Source organism: Callospermophilus lateralis, chromosome 13 (assembly GCF_048772815.1).
Source record: "Callospermophilus lateralis isolate mCalLat2 chromosome 13, mCalLat2.hap1, whole genome shotgun sequence".
NCBI classification, from domain to species: Eukaryota; Metazoa; Chordata; class Mammalia; order Rodentia; family Sciuridae; genus Callospermophilus; species Callospermophilus lateralis.
In genome coordinates, this window is record NC_135317.1 from 87,162,635 (window position 1) to 87,184,556 (window position 21,922).

At 32.3% G+C, this 21,922-nt stretch overlaps 2 protein-coding genes across 2 annotated transcripts in view; one reads left to right on the forward strand and one right to left on the reverse strand.

Moving 5' to 3' along the window:
• The window catches only part of Cdc73 (cell division cycle 73), a 123,594-nt gene that overhangs the window by 59,617 nt on the left and 42,055 nt on the right, over positions 1-21,922 (reverse strand). The gene's annotated exons all lie outside the window — the stretch shown is intronic.
• On the forward strand, positions 3,884-5,152 carry B3galt2 (beta-1,3-galactosyltransferase 2). The gene has a single exon (XM_076832362.1). It carries the CDS (start codon positions 3,884-3,886, stop codon positions 5,150-5,152), a length of 1,269 nt encoding a protein of 422 aa, XP_076688477.1.

Consider the following 21,922-nt stretch of genomic DNA (forward strand, 5'->3'; position numbering starts at 1 on the left):
AAACATTAGAAAAGGATCACATAAGGCAGTGTGAGTTTGTGCATACCATAACACCACAGTAGAGTCACATGTTAGTACAGTGTCCACGAACACAACTTTAAACAAAGAAGTGTCAATAGTTGCTTTAAAAAAAAAAATTCTACTTGAAATAGTGAACTTTTATTTTAGGTAACTGATTCTAAAGGAAGAAACCTCAAATTGCTCCTGGAGATCATTCTAAAAGTGAAACTCCAAAACACAATGTGAAGATACTATGATATAAAATATCCACAAACAGCAACGCAAAACAGCTCAAAACATTAAATATAAAGGGAGCCAATATGCTTCCAGGGTATGTTAATATGTAGTAATGAACCACTGCCACTATATGTACATTCAGTATAGAGATCAATCAAATAAACTATTATAGCAACAATCATCATTAGAATAACAAAAAGAAAAAAAACTCAAAGAGTTCTAGAACAAGGATATTCCTAAAAATTTTATAAAACTATCAATATCTTGATTTTCCCTGTTTTATAATTTACTAGTATTATTTAATAATCACAGAAGGCAAACATTTTTAAGATAATATGTAAGCACAGTATTACAAAATTAAGATTAGCCATCTATAGCAGGCCCTACTACATCTCAACATCAACTCTCAATAATAACCATGAAGTTTTATTCCAACAGATTAAAATAATATAGTATTAAGAAAAAAAAGGCTGTAAAAATCAAGTCCCTCTTGTTACCTTTATTAATGTTAAAATCACTTAATTAAGCAGTTTTATAAGCTAGATATCTCAAAAGGAAAGTGTATAAGTTTTTCTATTAAAGCACACTTAAATCTAAGGCTGTTCCAATAGACTAAATATATCAACACGTTTGAAAGTCAAATGATAAAACTCTGTATGCATGTGAGTGAAATGAACTGCATTTTACAGTAACATCATTTGCATTAACTTCAATCCACAAGATGTAAATAAATACACACTGAAAATATAAAAAAAGAATTGTAAGAGATAAATCAAAGTCATTTCTCTTCTAACAATATAAAAGTACAAAATTATTTGCATGCCAAAATATTAAGCTTTTTTGTCTTGTTCTCACTTTTCAAGAATTCAAATGTAACAGGCATTAACTGGAGAATATATATTATCATTTGATAAAAGGAGAAATAGTTGCTTCAATTTTACTTCCTCTTAACAAAACACTATGATAAATACCTAGGAAACTTCTAACAAAGAATTTTTTTTTAAGGCTAGACACATGAGCTTCTTTTATCAATGGGAGATTCCAAAACAAGCAGATACAGATTTTAAGCCTCCACAGATTAATATTTAAAGACACACAACTATCATAAAATTTAAATTAAAGTGCAACATTATGATATATTATTATAAAACATATTAGAACCAAAGATTTGTACTTGATAGATCACAATATGTATTAATTTTTTCTTTTCTGTAGCACTGAAATGTTTTGGAGAAATCACTTCAGGTATAATGTTTTCATCAAAATAACTTAACTTATTACTATAATATTTATTTCATTCACCTCTTCAGATACATGACCTTATCAATATCTTGATTCAAATACATGACCTTATACTTATTGCTTTTTAAACCATACATCTACACATTTAAGAGATTTATTTGACTGAAACAGAAAGCTGGTACACTGAACTTGTTTGGAATACTTGAAACAAATTTTAAAAGTAACTTTTGTTTCTTTTAAATTTACATACATAACCCTAACATCTACTGATCTCTTTTTGAGGTGGGGAGAGGGAATTTACTAGTTGCCAAATGCATCGTTTTGTAATAAAATTTTAAAAATTGTTTCCTGGTCTAAACACAAAGGCCAACTATTTACAAGTACAAGAAGGAAAATGATGACTTTCTAAATCAGAATACTCAGCTCTATTATTCTTAACTTCGCTTACAAAAGAACTATATTTTGTTGATACAATGAATAGTCTTGTTCTTCATTTACAGTAACGTAAAAAAATTTAAATGCATGCAAATAAACTCTAATGAACAATTGCTTTTAAAACCCCAAACTTAAAATAATTAGCTTATAACTATGAGATGATCAATTATTTTGTTAAGAATATTAAGACTTCTAAAAGCACTATATAATTTCAAAAAGTAAGAATTATCAAATTCTGGTTGGTGCCTGTACTGTTATACTTTAGAAGTTCTTTCAAATTCCCACCTACTTGCTCCTCCTAGTGGCTGCTACTAGAATAGTACTTTCATTCATGTCTTAACTTTCTATCCAATATTTTCAAGGTATTGATATTATGTATGTGAATTTTAATCTGTAATCATTCAATTATGAGAATTTACATGTAAATGCTATTTTTCCTAAAATAATTTCATGTCAATGTTAAATCTATTATTAACCATGACTCAGTATGACAAGCTAAATAAGCAAATGCATTTACATAAATTTTTTAAATAAACAAATATTTCTACATTATAATTTTCATTAGTTTTCTTTTGCTTAAAGAAATTATTTTCAGAAAAGAACTGAAAAAAATCAAAATTATATATTTGTTAGTCTTCTTTCCCCAAAAGTTTTCCATTCTTTTAATGCAATTCAAACTACAGCTCTTTGCTACCACTATGCTCCCCAATTCTTGGTGTGGAAAATCTAAGAACAAAGAGAAAAATCTAAGAACAAACATGAATAAGTTTGTGCTGTGCTCTTGAAAGCCTCGATGCAAGATGACATAGCCAATTTTTAATATGTGGAATCATGAACTTCCCATACTGAACTGACATTTCAAAAACTTTTTTAAAAAATCTAAGTGTTGTGATATTAAAAGTCCTAAGAATTTGATAAATTGTCTGAATGCAGATTTACAACAGCATAATTCAAGAGTATTTTAAAACATTTTATGAAAATTAAAATTTTTAACAGTTAGAACTGATAGTAGCTACTGCCTATATTTTATAGGAAGCCTAGAAAAAAATGTTGCAGTATATATGATATCCTCTGCCCAAAACCAGATAATTAAAATAATTTTTATATACTTCAAAAATCAATCTTAAGGACAAAGAAAGACCTCCTGAATATTTCATATTTGAAGTGGAAGGTTAAAATTAGAAGAGAGTACTTGAAAATGTTAATCATTTATTACTGTCTAAAAATTCTACTCTGAAGTTACTGGACCCTGAAAATTAATTTTGACAGGTGCATCTTCTCATTGACTTTCTCAACACAGTAGGGGCCAATGGAAACATGCCAAGCAGTGTACTGTGACTAACAGAACTCTGCCATAATCAACCTTGCACCGTCTGTCCCACGACTGATACATGACCATTTTACAAAAAAGGCCGCTGACTGTGCACCATACCACCAATGGTATGTCAAATCAATTTTAATTAATGCCAATAAAGTTTCCATCTGTTCTCAAGGCCTTCTTACGTGGCCTTTTCTCAGGAATCCAGAAACTTATAACTTTTAAATCCTTAACTTAAGCCAATGTACAAATGACCAGAGCTATTAAGACAATGAAATAAGTAGAAAATTAATCTATCACTTCTCTTTAAAAGTGCTAATTGCTACCAAAATATTTTTTAATTAATCTTGTTCTCAGTAATATTATTATGATGCAGAAAGGAAACAAATCATGAGCTCTTTCTGCATTATTATATTTTCTCAGATTAACCTCTTATTTGTCCTAATTTTATTAGCACCCAGAGGCCCTTTCAGACAGTTTTGTAGTATTTAGCACTTTATAAACCTTTATGCTTTATCTTTATAGGATGACTACAGGGGATACAACGTGACTGAATTAGAAAATGAATACCAAAGAACAGTATTGATTCAGAGAAGAAAACAGTATTTTCAGCCACCAATATCTCCTATACCATCACTGGATATTTACAACATGCTTCAGTGGAGAAGAAGGCATTGCTGCTTTGCAAAGATGACCTGGACCGCCAAGAGGTCTCTGTTCCGTACTCATCTTATTGGTGTACTTTCTCTAGTGTTTCTTTTTGCTATGTTTCTGTTTTTCAATCATCATGACTGGCTACCAGGTAAAGCTGGATTCAAAGAAAATCCTGTGACATACACTTTCCGAGGATTTCGTTCTACAAAGAGTGAAACAAACCACAGCTCCCTTCGGAACATCTGGAAAGACACAGTTCCTCAAACTCTGAGGCCCCAAACAGCAACTAACTCCAATAACACAGACCTGTCACCACAAGGAGTTACAGGGCTGGAGAATACACTTAGTGCCAATGGAAGTATTTACAATTTAAAAGGCATTGGACATTCAAATTCTTACCATTTCAAATATATTATCAATGAGCCTGGAAAATGCCAGGAGAAAAGTCCTTTTTTAATACTACTAATAGCAGCAGAACCTGGACAAATAGAAGCTAGAAGAGCTATTCGGCAAACCTGGGGCAACGAAAGTCTAGCACCTGGTATCCAAATCACACGAATTTTTTTGTTGGGCATAAGTATTAAGCTAAACGGCTACCTTCAACGTGCAATACTAGAAGAAAGCAAACAGTATCATGATATAATTCAACAGGAATACTTAGATACATACTATAATCTGACCATTAAAACACTTATGGGTATGAACTGGGTGGCAACATACTGTCCACACGTTCCATATGTTATGAAAACAGACAGTGACATGTTTGTCAACACTGAATATTTAATACATAAGTTACTGAAGCCAGACCTGCCTCCTAGACATAACTATTTTACTGGTTACCTAATGAGAGGATATGCACCCAATCGAAACAAAGACAGCAAGTGGTACATGCCTCCCGACCTCTACCCAAGTGAACGTTACCCTGTATTCTGTTCTGGAACTGGTTATGTTTTTTCTGGAGATCTGGCAGAAAAGATATTCAAAGTTTCTTTAGGTATTCGTCGTTTGCATTTGGAAGATGTGTACGTAGGAATCTGTCTTGCCAAGTTAAGAATTGATCCTGTGCCCCCTCCCAATGAGTTTGTATTCAATCACTGGCGAGTTTCTTATTCAAGCTGTAAATACAGTCACCTAATTACCTCTCATCAGTTCCAGCCTAGCGAACTGATAAAATACTGGAACCATTTACAACAAAATAAGCACAATGCCTGTGCCAACGCTGCAAAGGAAAAGGCAAACAGGTATCGTCACCGTAAACTACACTAAAAAAAGACAATTTTTTTCAAGTGTGCAATCTGTAAATATTGCTAAAAGCATGTATAGTTAAAACTGACAACATCCATAGTACAAGGTTTAGTTAAAACTCATCACATAAAGGAATTAAAAAAAAATATTTTTTTAATTTCTTAAGAAACTAATTCTTAAAACTAAAACATCATATGACAAAAGGTATCCCAAAACAATCTATAAAAAACTGTGTAAGGGGAGTCTGTGTATTAACATGCAACAACAAGCATGCATACATCAATGGTTCAAGTATTATGTTAGGGGCCAATAAAATGTATCTGCATATATTTTCCACATAAATTTTAATTTAAAAAATGAAGACAGTAAAAAGATCCTTCATTTAAGATTTAGCTTTTCATTTCAATTCATAATTAAATGTAAATAAAACATTACTATCAATTTTAAGGAAACTTTGTAATTGTGCAAAGGAAAATTTCTGACCTGACTTCTAGGGTTCTAAAAACTTATATTCCACGCAATAAGATTTAGTTGAGTTATTCCATAATGTTCAGATGTTTCATCAATGCAGTACCCATCCTAGTATTTGCTTTTAAAAATAACTGAGATTTCTTTTAATACTCACATATACTGGGGAAAATTATTTTGACATAATGTGATAAAATGTGAAATATTAATGTGTCTCAGGCTCAAGTTTTTATAAAAACAAGTTATTAAATGTTTCAAAGTAGACAAACTTTGTTTCCTCATTGGTGTTAAGGGCCAAGCTAGTATTTCAATGAGTTATTAGATTTGATCAAATACTGCACTCTTTAAGAATAACACCATTTAACTTAAGTACATCTGATTTCAAGTATATCTGCAAAAATGAAATCATATTCCTCTAACTGAAGCAAAAGTAATCACCTATAGGTACAGAAAGGATGTACTGGTGAAAAAAGGAGGAAGGATAAAGAATACAGCAGCAGTTTCATTCAATACATTTTAAGATGCATGTCTGCCAGACTGCAACATACGAGTTTATTTCCTGACAGCAGGTGTACACATGCCAATACTTAATCATTTTATGGCATATATTTCTTTCTCTGAGTGCCAAGTTTACAAACTTGCAGTTTTTAATTTGGTAGATGACAACTATTCTTCATCACCAATTAAAAACCTCTTGGGGAGGGATGGGGGGAACTACAGATGTTTGATGAACACTTGATTCTAGGATGAACAATGTATACAATGCACTTTTAAGAAGTCTTTTTTTAATAAAAGGTAAATAAAACTTTCACAGAGTGATATGATACAAGTATTTTCACAATAATTTTGTATGGCTCCATCATGAACTTTAAAATCAAGAAATATTAACCTCTAACTTTAAAATGGTGTTTTTATTCCATAAGTATATTAATTTGTCAGTCTTAGGATGTTTCTTCTATGGATTCTAGTAACATTTTTTCCCTGATCCTATTATGAAGGGATAAATCACCAGAGTATAACTATAATATCTATTATAGTTCAGAATCACACACACAAAAAAAAGTTTAAATACTTATTAATTGGTTTGTTGAATTCTATTTACATTCAATTTATCTACCATATGCAAATCAGTAGCTTACGTGTTCTACACTATATCAAGTAATTCTGAAAAAGAGCTGTGTAACACCCCCAAATCTTGGTTCAACTCAATTTTTCACTTAATTTACTCTCTAAGATTGCAGAATGACCAAAATTCTAAATAAAAGTCACACTTAAGAAGAAATCACCAAATTAGTACTTAATCAAATACAGAAGAAATTCTTCCATCAGTGCAGTCATTCCTCTGATTAACCTCAAAAGTTTAAAAAAAAAAAAAAAGCAGGGGGACACATACATGTATGTGCATACATAAACGTAAATAGAAAGAATCCACGTGCTATTTTTGCAAATACAATTAAAACATAGGATCTTTAAAAGGTACTTATTTTTTCTTCTAAACAGGCCAGGCTCAAAAAAAAAGTAACTTACAAAAAACTGAATTCTTAGCAGAATCTTAACAGACACTTAAATTCCTTCTATCTCAGGTATCAATCTAAAATCATTTCTATATTCCTAATAATTCTATCTTGAAAAATGATAATCTGATGATGACACTGAGTTCTCAAAGGGAACTGGACTAAACAGTGAAGTTTATTATAATGTTGAAAATCCTTATTTTAAAATAAATATCCTACTACTAATTTATTTTGACCTTTGGTTTCAAAAACATGCATGTTGATTACTTGAACAAAATAAGCTGATATCTTAACAACTGTTAATTTTGTCTTCTTTATCCTAGTACTATGTAATTTTTGCATACATGAAAATATAATTTTAAATGATAGCATTGGACTTGGTAAAAGAAAAGATTAAGGGACTACTATGTGCTCCTTATGTTCAAAATGTCAACAGATATTTTAGAAGCTGAAAATATCAAAATTTTCAGCACAATACTGGTTTATTTTGATTAAGGTTAGAAATAATGAAATTCGAAGTAAATAATTCAGATTTTCCTCACCTCATTTTCATTCATAGCAAAATCTAACATGATCTCAACTGGCATTTTCTTAATATCTATTTCCAAGAAATCCAACAAAAAAATACTTGCAGCAACAGCAGAAACTATTTATTGATTGTGTAAGCAGTTTACTTGGTACTAATAAAAGCACTTCATACACATGATCTCACATAACCCTCCTAAATAATCATTTTTTTTTTTTTTTAATTTTGAGACAGGGTCTCAAAGTTACAGGACTAAGTTAGTTACTAACTAAGTTAGTCCTGTAACTTAGTTACAGGACTAAGGTTAAACATATAAGATCACAGAGCTAATAAAAGCAGCAGGTTTCCATTTTTAAAAAATGCTCTTAACCATTCAGCTATTCTGCTATACTTCACATATGACAGCTACTAAAAGGTCTACTAAGCTAAGAAAAACTGGTCTGTCCTCTATTCTCCCATTCTCTACTTGTTTTTCATCCATTGCTAGGACTTCCAGGCTTCACAGCCACGTTCTCACACTGAAGGGACACTTAATGACAAGTGCAAATAAAGAGAAGGGAAAGAAGAAGTTATCTAATCTATCACTGATTTTTCTTTTCTCCTTCTCAGTTGCTGGTGAATAGTGATAAGAATCTTTGAAAAGTACATGTATTACTGTTTATCTCTTATTCTTTTTGGGCCCTGAGTTACATCTGTAAACAGCAGGCAGGTAGCAGTCAGCACTTTATTTATATATACATAATATTTATTATTTATATATATTATATAATATATATATATTATTTTTGTTTTAGTTGTAGTTGGACACAACACCTTTATTTCACTTGTTTATTTACTTATTTTTTTTTTTTTTATGTGGTACTGAGGATCGAACCTAGGGTCTGGCACGTGCGAGGCGAGCCCTCTACCGCTGAGCCACAAGCCCAGCCCAAGACAGCACTTTTAAAGTGCTTCTTTTGAAGCACAATTGATAATTGGTGGTGGGGGTGGGGACAGGGATTGTGGTTACCAGGAATTGGATCCTGGACACTTTGCAGGTCCTTTTTATTTTTTATTTTGAAACAAGGTCTCATTAAGTTGCTGAGGGTCTCACCAGGTTGCTGAGATTGCCCTGAAGTTACAATCCTCCTGCCTCAGTCTCCCCAGTTGCTAGCTGTATGCCATGAAACACCTGGCACTATTGATAACATTTAATAGACAAAATTGACAGTGTATTTATCCATTATGCTGTTTAGTCAACCTACTATTTTGTGAAGAGGTAATAAAGTTAGTTTTCCAGCTGATTTAGGTAGTTTTCCCTCACTTCCATTTTTACTGCTTAACAAAATTTGATTATTAATGCAGATTTAGAAAGAAATCCTCCATTTATGTACATTTTACAATACCTCAAAGAATTTCCACATTACCACTTAGATATTACTTGCAAAAGACTGGTACTGTAATAATGCACATCAAATATTAGAATGGACATTTTGAGTTTCAGGAAGAAACTTGTCAATCTACACTCCACCTACACACATACCAATTTACCCTTTTCCAAGTATGATGTAATTATAAACCTTACTGCTCTCAAGATATGACCTGCAAGGGATTCAACATTTGAATCTTACTTCAAATGGTAACCTAAATGTAAAATAATGGAAAAGAATAACCATATCTTAAACTACTAAACAGAAAGCTATAGTGTAATATGTAAAACCTTAATTCATGCTTTCATAAATGACTTCTAATTAAAAATACTTACATAAAAATCAGACCAATATAATTTGCTTTGCTGTAATGATAACATATTAAAAACACATGTGAATATAAAAAAACAAAGAGAACACATGACATCTTGATGGCAATGAGAACTTTGTAGAATTACAGAGTTTAAAAAAAAGCTAATAAGATCACATTATAATCACCTTAAATTTCCTTAAAGGCATTTAAAAAAGTGTTCCAGTTATTATATTTAAAACATATTCCTAGAAAATTAAGATCAAGGGTTGGGAACATAGCTCTGTGGCAGAACATTTGTCTAGTATGCACAATACCCTGGGTTCAATCCCTAATACTGGAAAAACAAAAAATTCAAAGCACAACATTTCCAAATATGATTACACAAAAAACTAAAAAAGTTTATTTGCATGGCAATAAAAACTCATCAACAAACTCAGAAGTCAAATGAAAAATTGGGAAAATATACTTGCAATCTACAAGGTTTATAATCCCAATATATTAAAAGGATAGACAAAGAAAAGATAATGACTGGGTTGGGGCTAGGGCTCAGTGTTACAGTGCTCATCTGGCTTGTGTGAGGCACTGGGTTTAATCCTCAGTACCAAATACAACTAAATAAATAAATAAAATAAAGGTATTGTGTCAAACTACAACAACAACAAAAAAAAAGACAATGGCCACCACCATCACCCTGATAGAAAATGGGCAAAAATGTTAATAGTTTACAAAAAAAAGAAATAATATGCCTCATAAACCAAGGTCAACTTTGGTCAAAAGAAACATGCTATAAACTTCACTGAGAAATTATTATTTACCTATCAAATAAGCAAAATATTTAGCCTGCTGGCATCACACACTTCTGACAGACCTGCAGAGGAAAAAAGAACACTCTCATATGTGCTGGTGGGAATGTGAAAACTATAACTATCAATGGAGGAGAATTTGGTAACATCTAGCAAACTTATATAAACATTTATCCCTTTACCCAGCATTTCCACATCTAAGAATATCTTGCCAAACGACAGCAATAATAGTATGAAACAAAAAAAGCATAAAACTAATAACGGAGGCAGGATTTATAACAGCAGAAAATAGTAAACAATCTTGATATCCATCTATATAGGACTGTGTGAATAAACTACGTACATCATGAAGTGAGTCCAAAAGAAAAAATAAACGCATTTAACTATCATATAGTAAAGAGTAATATTAGTATTATTATTTTGAAATTATTATTGGAATCTTATCAGATAAACAAGAAATTACATTGCTATGGTTAGGAAATGCTATGAGCAAAATTCTCGTGTTAAACCTCCAAACCCCAATGTGATTATTTGGTGGTGAGGTCTTTGAGATGTAGTTATAAGTAGAGTAAGACTAGGGATGGGAACCCCCATGATGTAATACCCTTATAAAAGTGTATCTCCTTCCAACCCAATTTCAGCATCAGAGGAAAGACTCGAACATAAAGCCAAAGAACTTAACCCTTCTTTTAGCTTGGACCAAAACTACCAATGACTATTACAAATTTAAAATAAAATAGAAATTCCTATCTCTGTCTACAAAAATACTGAGAAAAATGGAGGCTGGGGAAATCACAATGGCAAGAAACACTTTTAAGATACAATCTCTAAATGCCCGTTGCCTTATACTCCACTCCCGCCACCAAAAAAAAAAAAAAAAAACAAAAAAAAAAAAACCTGTATAGAAATTACTAATTCCATATCTGGAGTAGAAAATGTATGCGATAAGTATGCCAGAAATCAAGGAGGCAAAGACTAATTAATGTCAAAACATCCTAGAAACCAACTTCAAGAAATTCCTACTTGCCTAAAATGAAATAACTTGGTAACTATGTGAGATAGTGGATATGTTAAGTCGTTTCACTATAGTAACTATTTTACTTTACAAGTATCTTATGACATCATGCCAATCTCAAATAAAATTTATTTTACAACAAATAAGTAAACAGAATTCAAAAATAAAAAGAGGCCATTTGAACAATAAAATGACTAACATAAAAATCTGAATTCATACTGGTGATGGAAAAAAAATCTGGCTTCAAGATGCAAAGGAATCTACACTTTACTAAGAAAATATAAAAAGGAAAACAAGAAAGGAAATTGTCACTATTTTAACTAAACCTAGTTCAGTCAGGAAGAAAATATTTTAAAAATATTTTCTCACTGGGTTGCTTAGCACCTCACTTTTGCTTAGGCTAGCTTTGAATTTGCCATCCTCCTCTGCCTCAGCCTCCTGAGCCACTGGGATTACAGGCATGAGCCTCTGTGCCACCAGGCTACTTGTATTCTTGATAACTGTCATTCTGACTAGAGTGAGATGAAATCTCAGTGTCATTTTAATTTGCATTTCTCTAATTGCTAGAGATGTTGAACATTTTTTCATGTACTTATTGACCATTCACAATTCTTCTGAAGTGCTTTTTCACTTCCATTGCCCATTTACTGATTAGGTTATTTGATTTTTGGTCTTAAGTTTTTTGAGTTCTTTGTATATCCTAGAGATTAATGCTCTGAGGTACACATGGTAAAGACTTTTTCTCATTCTGTAGGCTCTTTGTTCATGTTCTTGATTGTTTCCTTTGCTGTGAAGAAGTTTTTTTAGTTTGATGCCATCTTGATTAGTGATTCTTGATTTTATTTCTTTTGCTTTAGGAGATTTGTTGAAAATAAGCTCCTAAGCCAATATGATGGAGAGTTGGGCCTACTTTTTCTTTTAGTAGGTACAGGGTCTAATGCCAAGGTCCTTGATCCACTTTGAGCTGAGTTTTGTGTAGGCTGAGATATAGTTCAATTTCAATCTATTGCATATGGATTTCTGGTATTCCCCACACCATTTGTTAAACTATCTATCTTTTCTCCAATATATGTTCTTAGTGCCTTAATTGTATTTTGTGAGTATTTCTCTGTGTCTTCTATTCTGTTCCCCTGGTATTTTGTGCCAATACCATGCCGTTTTTGTTACTACAGCTCTGTAGTATAATGTAAGGTCTGGTATTGTGGTGTCTCCTGCATTACTTTTCTCACTAAGGATTCCTTTGGTTATTCTGGGCCTCTGATTTTTCCAAATGAATTTCATGACTGTTTTTCTTTCTCTATGAAGAACTTCATTAGTTAACAGAAATTGCATTAAATCTGCATAGTGCTTTTGGTAGTATGGACATTTTGACGATATTAATTCCGCCTGAGAACATAGGAGGTTTTTCCATTTTCTAACATAGCCTTCAATTTCTTTCTTTAGTGTTTTGTAGTTTTCATTGTAGAGGTCTTTCATTTCTTTTGTAGATTGATTTCTAACTTTGGGTTTTTTTGTTGTTGTTGTTTTTTGGGGGGTGTTTGTTTTTGTTTTTTGGGAGGAGTAAATGGGGACAGTTCTCCTGATTTCTCTTTCAGCTTATTCATCACTGGTATACAGTGTTAGTTTTATATCCTGCTACTTTGCTGAATTAATTTATGAGTTCAAGAAGCTGTTTGGTGGAGTTTTTTGGGTCTTTTAAATAAAGAATTAAGTCTTCGGCAAATAGGGATAGTTTTTGAGCCCTCCTATTTGAATCCCTTTTGTTTCTTATTTTGTCTAATTGCTCTGGCTAGAGTTTCAAGGATTGTGTTGATATAATTGGTGAAAGAAGGCATCCCTGTCTTGTTCTAGTTTTTAGAGGGAATGCTTAAAAATTTTTCTCCATTCAGAATGATGATGGCCTTGCGTTTAACATCAAAAGTCTACCAAAAAAGAGAAGCCCAGGACCATACAGAATCTCAGCCAAGTTCTACCAGACCTTCAAGGAAGAACAAACACCAATCCTCCTCAAACTATTCCATGAAATAGAAAAGGAGGGACCCCTTCCAAACTCATTCTATGAAGCTAGCATCACCCTGATTAAAAAAAAAAAAAAAAAAAAAACAGACAAAGACAATATAAGGAAAGAAATCTTCAGACCAATATCCTTCATGAACAGAGATGCAAAAATTCTTAATCAAATACTGGCAAATCACATACAAAACATATTAAAAAGACAATGCGCCATGATCAAGTGGGGCTCATTCCAGGAATGCAAGGTTGGTTCAACATATGGAAATCAATAAATTTAATTCATCACATCAATAGAATTACAAACAAGAATTACATGATTGTCTCAATAGATGCAGAAAAACCATTTGACAAAATTTAACATCCATTCATGTTCAAAACACTAGAAAAATAAGGGATAGTAGGAACATACCTCAACATTGTAAAAGCTACATATGCCAAATCCAGGGACCTATGTTTCATCATGAGGAAAAGCCAACATACCCCCAAATTAACCACACAGTTTTTCTGCCTGGATCTGATACACTATAAAATGTTTTCTGAACCTAAAAATTAATGAACAGAAAGGACTGGACAGTTCATGTTCGCTTAAAATTTGTTTTAAAATTACATTATTTTATCAGAGATCTGTTTCCTGACAAGATAATAAGGGAGAAACAAAAAAAGCTATGACCTTCTTCCTGATAGGCTTATGTAATAGAGAAAATCATTCCCATTGAAATAATTCCCTTAGCTGGGTTTTAAAAAAAGGGGGGACTAATAACTAAACAAATAAATAAATAAATAAAACCTGGCTTTTTAAAAAACAAAACCAAATTTTCTAATCGAAGCTCATAAGTAAAACCTTAGATTTAAAATATTTGGATATCTGTGAAAGTCTGAAAGTACAAAGTACATTTAATATATATTTAAACCCAAATGATCTTCTTATATCCCCAAACTTAATACTTTTTGAATATTCCCTATCTTAGTGAATGGCTAAACCCAGTCAACTGACCACACAGGAATACCAGAAATCATCTTTGTCACTTCCTTCTCTTGTTAATGCCCTGGATCTCTAATGGAATCTATGCCCTTTTCTTCATCTTACCCAGCTAACATATTATCTCTCATACTGAATACCTATATAACCAGTTTTCTTAAGTTTATGTAATCTGCTCTCTATATTTCAGCCAGAGTAGTTTATTCAAAATGTAAAGCTATTCATGACTTAACACTGCTTCATTGGCTTCCAAGAGTACTTAAGTTCCAAAATTTCTAAAATCCTTGGCCAGCTCCATAAATGATTCCTTTCCTTGCTAAGGTCAATCTCTACACCCAATCTTTTGATCTCATTCCTACTGCTACTTCATTATCAATTATTTTCTCTCTCTCTCTCTCTCAAAATTAATTTTCAAAGCAAGAAAAAAAAACCCTAGAAGAAAAACAATGAATTGAAATTTTAATCAATAAAACAATGTTTGAGTTTAAAGCATTTTCATTTTATCTGAAAGAAAACTTTTTAAGGTATCAAGTTTTTTTCTGTAGTAAGAAAGAATGGTAGCGATACACATAGAAGGGATTTTAGAGATGTTAGGAAGAAAGGTATATAAGACTTTCTGACAGCTGGTTCCTGGAGGTAAAGGAGAGGGATTAAAAGCAAGGATGATTAGTAATATCCTGGCCTGGGGTGATGGTGAGGTGCCAACACTGTACAAGAACCTGATTCACCAGAGACAAGGTACTAAAAACCCACAAAACAAAGTTGGAAAGGACTATCATGTGGCCCTGAGGGCCTATACGCTCTGCAAAGCATTAATAACAATAATAATAAATTATAATTACAATTTTACATATAAATCAAAAAATGCAAAATGACCAAAAATATAATATAAAATACGAACTTAAGATTTATTTTTTTATATTATTCCATCAACACCTACATGCCAAGCACCTTGTTCTCAGCTGGGAATATAGTGGAAGACTCCAAGAGAAATTTTCTACCTTTTGGTCCAAATATGAAGAAACACAGTCAAAGAAAACAAATAATCAAGAATATTACTAGAAGAAAAAAAGATTCCTAAAAAGCAACCTTTATAGTGAGATCTGGAATTATAAGAGGGAACCAGTCTTACTAACAGCAAGGGAATAATGTTCCAATCAAATAGAAGTGGAAGGAAAAAGACCAAGAAGTGAACAACCTGAGAAGTTGTTTAAAAACCTAGAAAAAGCCAGTGAAGCAGAAACACAGTCAGGATCCTTTCTAATGTGTACTGTTCCTTCACTATAGAGCACAGAACTGTGGACAGAATTCACAGGGTTTCTGAATTTGAATGAAGAAAAGAACTTTACAATTTTATTTTTACCAACCTTTCAAATGAAATTAACAATCCCTTCATGAATATGGGCAATATTACACAATACTAATAGCAATGGCTGTTACTCTATTACCAAGATAATTCAGGTATTTTCTTATCATGATACAATTGTTAAAGATAGATATCCTAAAATACACTCATGTTCATCACACTTTAAAATTGTGGTACTTCTTTTATCTTCCACTAGATGTTATTATATGACACATCAGTAAAAAAAGCACAAGTCACCATGAATGCATATACTTAAAAAATCTTGATAAACTAAATTCAACTTGTGTCACCTGTTTGGGTTCTATTTCCAACAGGTACACTACAATAAGACCTTTTTCAGAAATATCAGAGAAATAAAAAAATAAATGGGTACCAGTTATCAACATATTATTAATCATTTTGTAAGGTGCAATAATGGCTTGTAGCTGTTTTATGAAAGTTTTTTTTTAAAGTCTACAGATTTTATAGAGATGCAAAATATGTACAATAAAATGACAATCTCTGAGGCTGGGTTGTGGCTCAGTAGCAGAGTGCTTGCCTCGCACATGTGAGACACTGGGTTCGATTCTCAGCACCACATAAAAATAAACAAATAAAATAAAGATATTGTGAAAAACAAAATAAAATGACAGTCTCGGGATTTTGCTTTAAGTTCAAAGCAAAACAGTGAAAGAAAACAGATATAAGAATGGTTTACAAAATGGAAATTATAGAATCTGTATATTGGGCAGATCATGTGCTATTTTTCTAATTAAGTTTGAAATATCTCACAAACAATTAAAAAAAGAGAAAGGCAACCCTTTTGGTAGCTGCTTTGCAAAAAAAGAAGGCCCTCAGGAGAAAGAAAAAAGAAGTGCTACCTATCAGCAAATTAGAGAAAAATGTCCCTTTATTCAGTGATGTTCTAGGCCATGATCTAACTGATGAAGTGAAAGCTAACTAGAGATTTACCTCTTCTTTCCCTATGATGCTCAGTAAGGACAGCAGGAATCCTTAAAACTTGCTATGGTATTATTCAGAATATCTTATAAGTAAGCACTCTGTCCAAAGGCACTCATGCAATCATTTCAAAGAAAAAAAAGAGAACCTAGATTCCATTATATCTGCTGTCTGGATGTAGAAAATTAGTCTTTGATCGTAAACTAGTACATCTTGGCAATAGAAATAGCAATGGTTTAGGAATAATAATCTTATAGTCTTAAACTAGCAAGTACCGATTAAGCTTAGGCTTTATATTTATGACACTTGAGAACATTCAGATCATGGGATAGGGGAAAAGAAGGAAGTTAGGTAGCTGCAAATACACATGAAGGATACACTGCCAGACCACTGTACTTTTCCTGACTGGTAGTAAACAAAATGCTTGGATGGGAGGATGAGGATGTGCTGTATTTAGGCAATCAAGTCATAGCAGATGGTTTCTAGGTTGTAAAAAAAAAAAAAAAAAAAAAAAGAGAGAGAGAGAGAGAGAGAGATCATTAAATGAAAAGAAGTCCGTTCCATTTGTATAAATGGGGTGGGCCACATAATTCTCCAGTCTCAGTATATTTAACGCAGAAACACTAACAAGGTTCTACAACCTGGAAGAAGGAGAACTTACTAATCCTCTCTTTTTCCCTATGCCTATTTATATTGTCCTGTTCTCCTAATGTGCCACATAACTCAACAGAACCTCTCTAATCAACTACTGTTTCGTCTTTGCATTTTAAAGTCTTTTCTGAGCCAGGATGACAGACAAAACCAAAATACCTTTAACTTTATTCCCCAAAGATCATATGTTGTCAGAAATCAAAAGAATGTCTGCTTAGCAGAGTTCTGTACATTCTTTCATTAGTACTAATAAAAATAAAAACAAAATCAATTCTACACTGGGCACAGTGGCACACACCTGTAATCCTAGCAGCTGGAAAGGATGAGGCAAGCGGGTCTCAAGTTCAAACCAGCCTAAGCAATTTAGCAAGACTCTGTCTCAAAATAAATAAAAAGGGGTAGGATATAGCTCAGTGGTAAAACACCCTTGTGTTCAATCCCTCATACCCAAAAAGAAGGAAGGGAGGGAGGGAGGGAGAGAAATCAATTCTACTTGGCTTTAGGCAAAATTCCTGATTAGAAAAGATTTATTCAGGGCTGGTGTTGTAACTCAGTGGTAGAGCGCTTGCCTTGCATGTGTGGAGCTCTACTTTCAATCCTCAGCACCATGTAAAAATAAAGATACTGTGTCCATCTACAGCTAAAAAAAAAAATATTAAAAAAAGATTTATTCATAAACTACATGTTCCTTCAGCATTAAGTGATGCTTTGCCTTTGCATTTTAAAGTCTTTTCTGAGCCTGGATGACAGACAAAAACAAAATACCTTTAACTTTGTTCCCCAAAGATCATATGTTGTCACTACATTTTTTGGTATAAATCACTACTTTCAGTATAAATCCTAACTCATAAACAATTTTTATTTAATAATTGTACATCTCCTAAAATAAATAACATGATTTTATTTTAACTATAATAGACAGGCAATAACTGCCACCACTCTTTACACTAAGTACTCTTATTTAGTATGTGCCAAATGTGTATCTATATAAGATCCTTGCTAAAATTCATCTAAATATCAATCCCTAAGGACATAAAATTCAACTAGTATTAATACATAAATGAGTAGAAAAATTACTGTCTTCTAGAGTCAGTTAATAAAAATTAAAAGAGTTGACATACAAAATCTATAAGCCAAATCCAGGACAATATCTGCTTTTACATGGTTCATGGGCCAAAAATGCTTTTTATATTTACTGTTGGGAGAGTAGGGGAACAAGAGGAAAAAAAGTTATGTTAATAATCACATAAAACTCAAATTTTGCTAGTCCTTACAGCAAGCTTAATTGCAATGTAGCCAAATTAATTAATTTGTCTATTGTCTATGTATAGAACTGCCTTTGCATGGCACCAGCAGAGAGAACTACTTGAAACAGAAACTGTAATCAGCAGCCTGGTCCAGGTATATTAGCCTGGACCCTGGTCACCTGCCCAAATAAGAAACAGACAAATTTGGAAAAAGTAAAAAGAAATTTTATGCAGTTTCATCAAACTGGTAGAAATAGCAGCCTAATCGAGCAAGCAGGGATCTGGGCAAGGTTCCAGGATTAGGCTGACAGAAACAAAAATCTCATGTTTTGCTCCCATTTTAGCAATGCCAGCTAGCATACTACAGATCATAAGAATTAAGCTATATTGCCTCACCCTATTTTAATCCTCAAAAAAGCATCTATTTCTGTTTTTTAGTTTTTTGTTTGTTTGTTTTGTTTTTCCTCCCTCCCAAGGCCTACAATAATGCCTAGCATACAACAGGCACACAATAAACATTTATTAAATGAATGTAACATCATATCATTTTGTGTGCCAATTTTTTCATTCAATATTTAGATTTCTTTTCCTTTTTTTTTTTTTTTTTTTAATTACTGGTGCAATACCCATGAATCCAAAACAAGAAAAAAAAGTATGTTCTTAAGGCATAGTGAAATGTACGTTTTTATTAATGAACTACGCAATGATACTGACCTGAGCTAAAAGAATACAATATACCATATGCAAATATTACCAAACTAAACACTTATCGCAACATTCTCAACTCACAAAAAGCAACGGTTGGAAAAAAATGGAAAATTTAAAATGGAGAATCTCGGGACTAGGGTTGTGGCTCAATGGTATAGTGCTTGCCTTGCATGTGTGAGGTCCCCGGTTCGATCCTCAGCACCACATATAAATAAGCAAATAAAATAAAGGCATTGTGTCCATATACAACTATAAACAAATAAATATATAGATAAAATGAGTGTCTCATCACAACAGAACTTCTTCACAAAAAATAAAAAGTTAGAATGAGGCTTCAAAGAAAGTTTCTGAGCCAAGTAAAGAATATTTAGTTTACTTATAGTAAGTTAACAAAACTGTATTTGATTGAAACAGCCATAAGAAATATACCCAGGGAAAACCAACCTGGGACTGGTATAGAGACCTACTGCTTGAAGAGTTGAAGACACTGGGTGCAACATTGATAGTCAAAAGTCAAGGTGAATGATTGTTTTGGTTTTGTTTTATTTTGCTAAGTTGCTAAGTTAACAAATGTTACTGATGTCACTAAGTTGTTGTTTATTTGAGAAGTCAATGTCATGTTTGGAAGTGACTAAACAATTAGGTCCTACAAATAATCTACATAAAACAACTACAGGCAAGAATAATTTCTATGTTCAGAAAACAGGACTGAAATACAACCAGAAGTGCCATCAGTTGAGATGTGTTACAACACATAGTGGTAAATACATTTGTGGAGCAGAAATCAACAAAGATGGATAAATTCACAAAACTAAAAAAAAAAAAAAAAATGGGTTAGGGTTAGGGTGTTGAAAGCCTGATACTTTATCAGTAGGTACTTTTCAGAAAATATTTGTATTTACCATGTATTATTGAGTCATTAGCATCATTAGGAAACTTCATTTACTTTTTTAGATTTAATCCACATTAGTTCCATGAATTTTTGTTAGAAATAATCTTAATGTGTTCTACCACACAGCAGTCAAACAGTTTATCAGTAGCAAAAACTTTGCTCACGCTGGCCTCAAACTTGTGATCTTCCTGCCTCAGTCTCCTGAGTAGCTAGGAGGTAAGAAAGTTTCATTATGGTTTTTTGTTGTTGTTGTTTTTGTTGTTGTTTTCAGTTTAAGACCAAAATTTAAATTTTTCTGTATGAAAACATTCAACCTGGGGCTGGGGTTGTGGCTCAGCAGTACAGCACTTGCCTAGCATGTGTGAGGCACTGGGTTCGATTCTCAGCACCACATACAAATAAATAAAATAAAGGTTCATCAACAACTAAAAATATATTTTTAAAAAAATCAACAAAACATCCAACCTTATCAACTGCATCAAATACTGAATGGCTTTCATAGATTTTGCTACAGACTTGATCTGTACCAAAATTTGTTTTTTAAACAATTCAACTTGAATTACAAGACAAAACAGATTACAAAAGAAATTCATTATTGTCAATTTGAAGATAACTGAAATATAGGTAATCTCAAGTTGCTTTATATACATCCAATGCTGTTAGAACAAGAAATGAGAATATCATTCTCACAAAATCTGCAGCAAATATATTTTCCAAACTAAAACTAAAGTTCAGGTGGGTTCTTAACTTCAATATATAAATGTGACAGAAATTGCTATTTATCAAAGTTCCTTTATTTGGAAAATTTCCAAATAAGCTTCCATTGGCAAAAATATATCTGCAATAAAATGACACGCTAAAAAGGAATATACTGACAAAATACTTTAGTAGAATACTACAAATATCTTCTAAGAAGTGAATGTGCCCAGTTCATGTCATGTGCTCATGAAATGACGATGATATTTACCAGTATCTATCTGTTCAAAAAGATTTTTTTCTGGGGCAGGCATCTCCAGCCCTATTTTGTATTTTATTTAGAGACAGGGTCTCACTTGAGTTGCTTAGCGCCTTGCTTTTGCTGAGGCTGGCTCTATACTCATGATCCTCCTGTCTCAGCCTCCCAAACCACTGGGATTACAGGCTCGTGCCTGTATTATTAAAAGATAAAATACATAAAATAGAACAACATTAATGATGAATACTTACAATGAGTTTGGTGATAGGAAATTTAACTGAATCCCAATTAAGTAAAATGTTATCCTCTCCCCCAAAAAGAAATGCCATTCTTCTCATCAGTAAATCTATACTGCAGATTATTATTATATATTATTGTTACATTTACCATTAAATCTGGGGGAAATTGGACTAACATTATAGAAGAACCTAAACAATTTTGTCTAATGGTCTGCAACTCTAAAGTATTTACTATCTAGCCCTTTTTAGAAAATGTTTGCTAATCTTTTATTTAAATTGTTTCATTTAAACTTTTTATATTAGTGCAGACTAGAAAATGTAAAGCAATAGTGAAAATACATTTAAACCATGAAAATTATCTCTACTTATTTTATTCACACCTGACTCTTCATTTCTTTAATTTCATTAAAAACAATTTCATGCTAAAATTTCTAAGAGCTCAGCTAAGAGGAACACTAAAATCGTTTTGGAAATAAGCTTTTGTTAGAATCCTGATCACTGTTTTTTAATGAAATTAACCTAAATGTAGAGGGCAAAACAGAACGTACATGTAAAATACATATATGGTAAAGAATAAACTTGCTTTATATTTTTTGCAAATGCAAAAAAATTTAAAAATCAATACTAACTACATAGTAAATAAGGGTCTTAATGAAAATGGTAGGTTTTTCATTGTAGATCAAGACCTGATCACTGTTTCTTAATGAAATTAACCTAAATGTAGAAGGCAAAACAGAACGTACATGTAAAATAC

Excerpts from the sequence above, each read along its gene's own strand:
- B3galt2 (XM_076832362.1), top strand. The coding sequence starts at position 3,884 with ATGCTTCAGTGGAGAAGAAGGCATTGCTGCTTTGCAAAGATGACCTGG.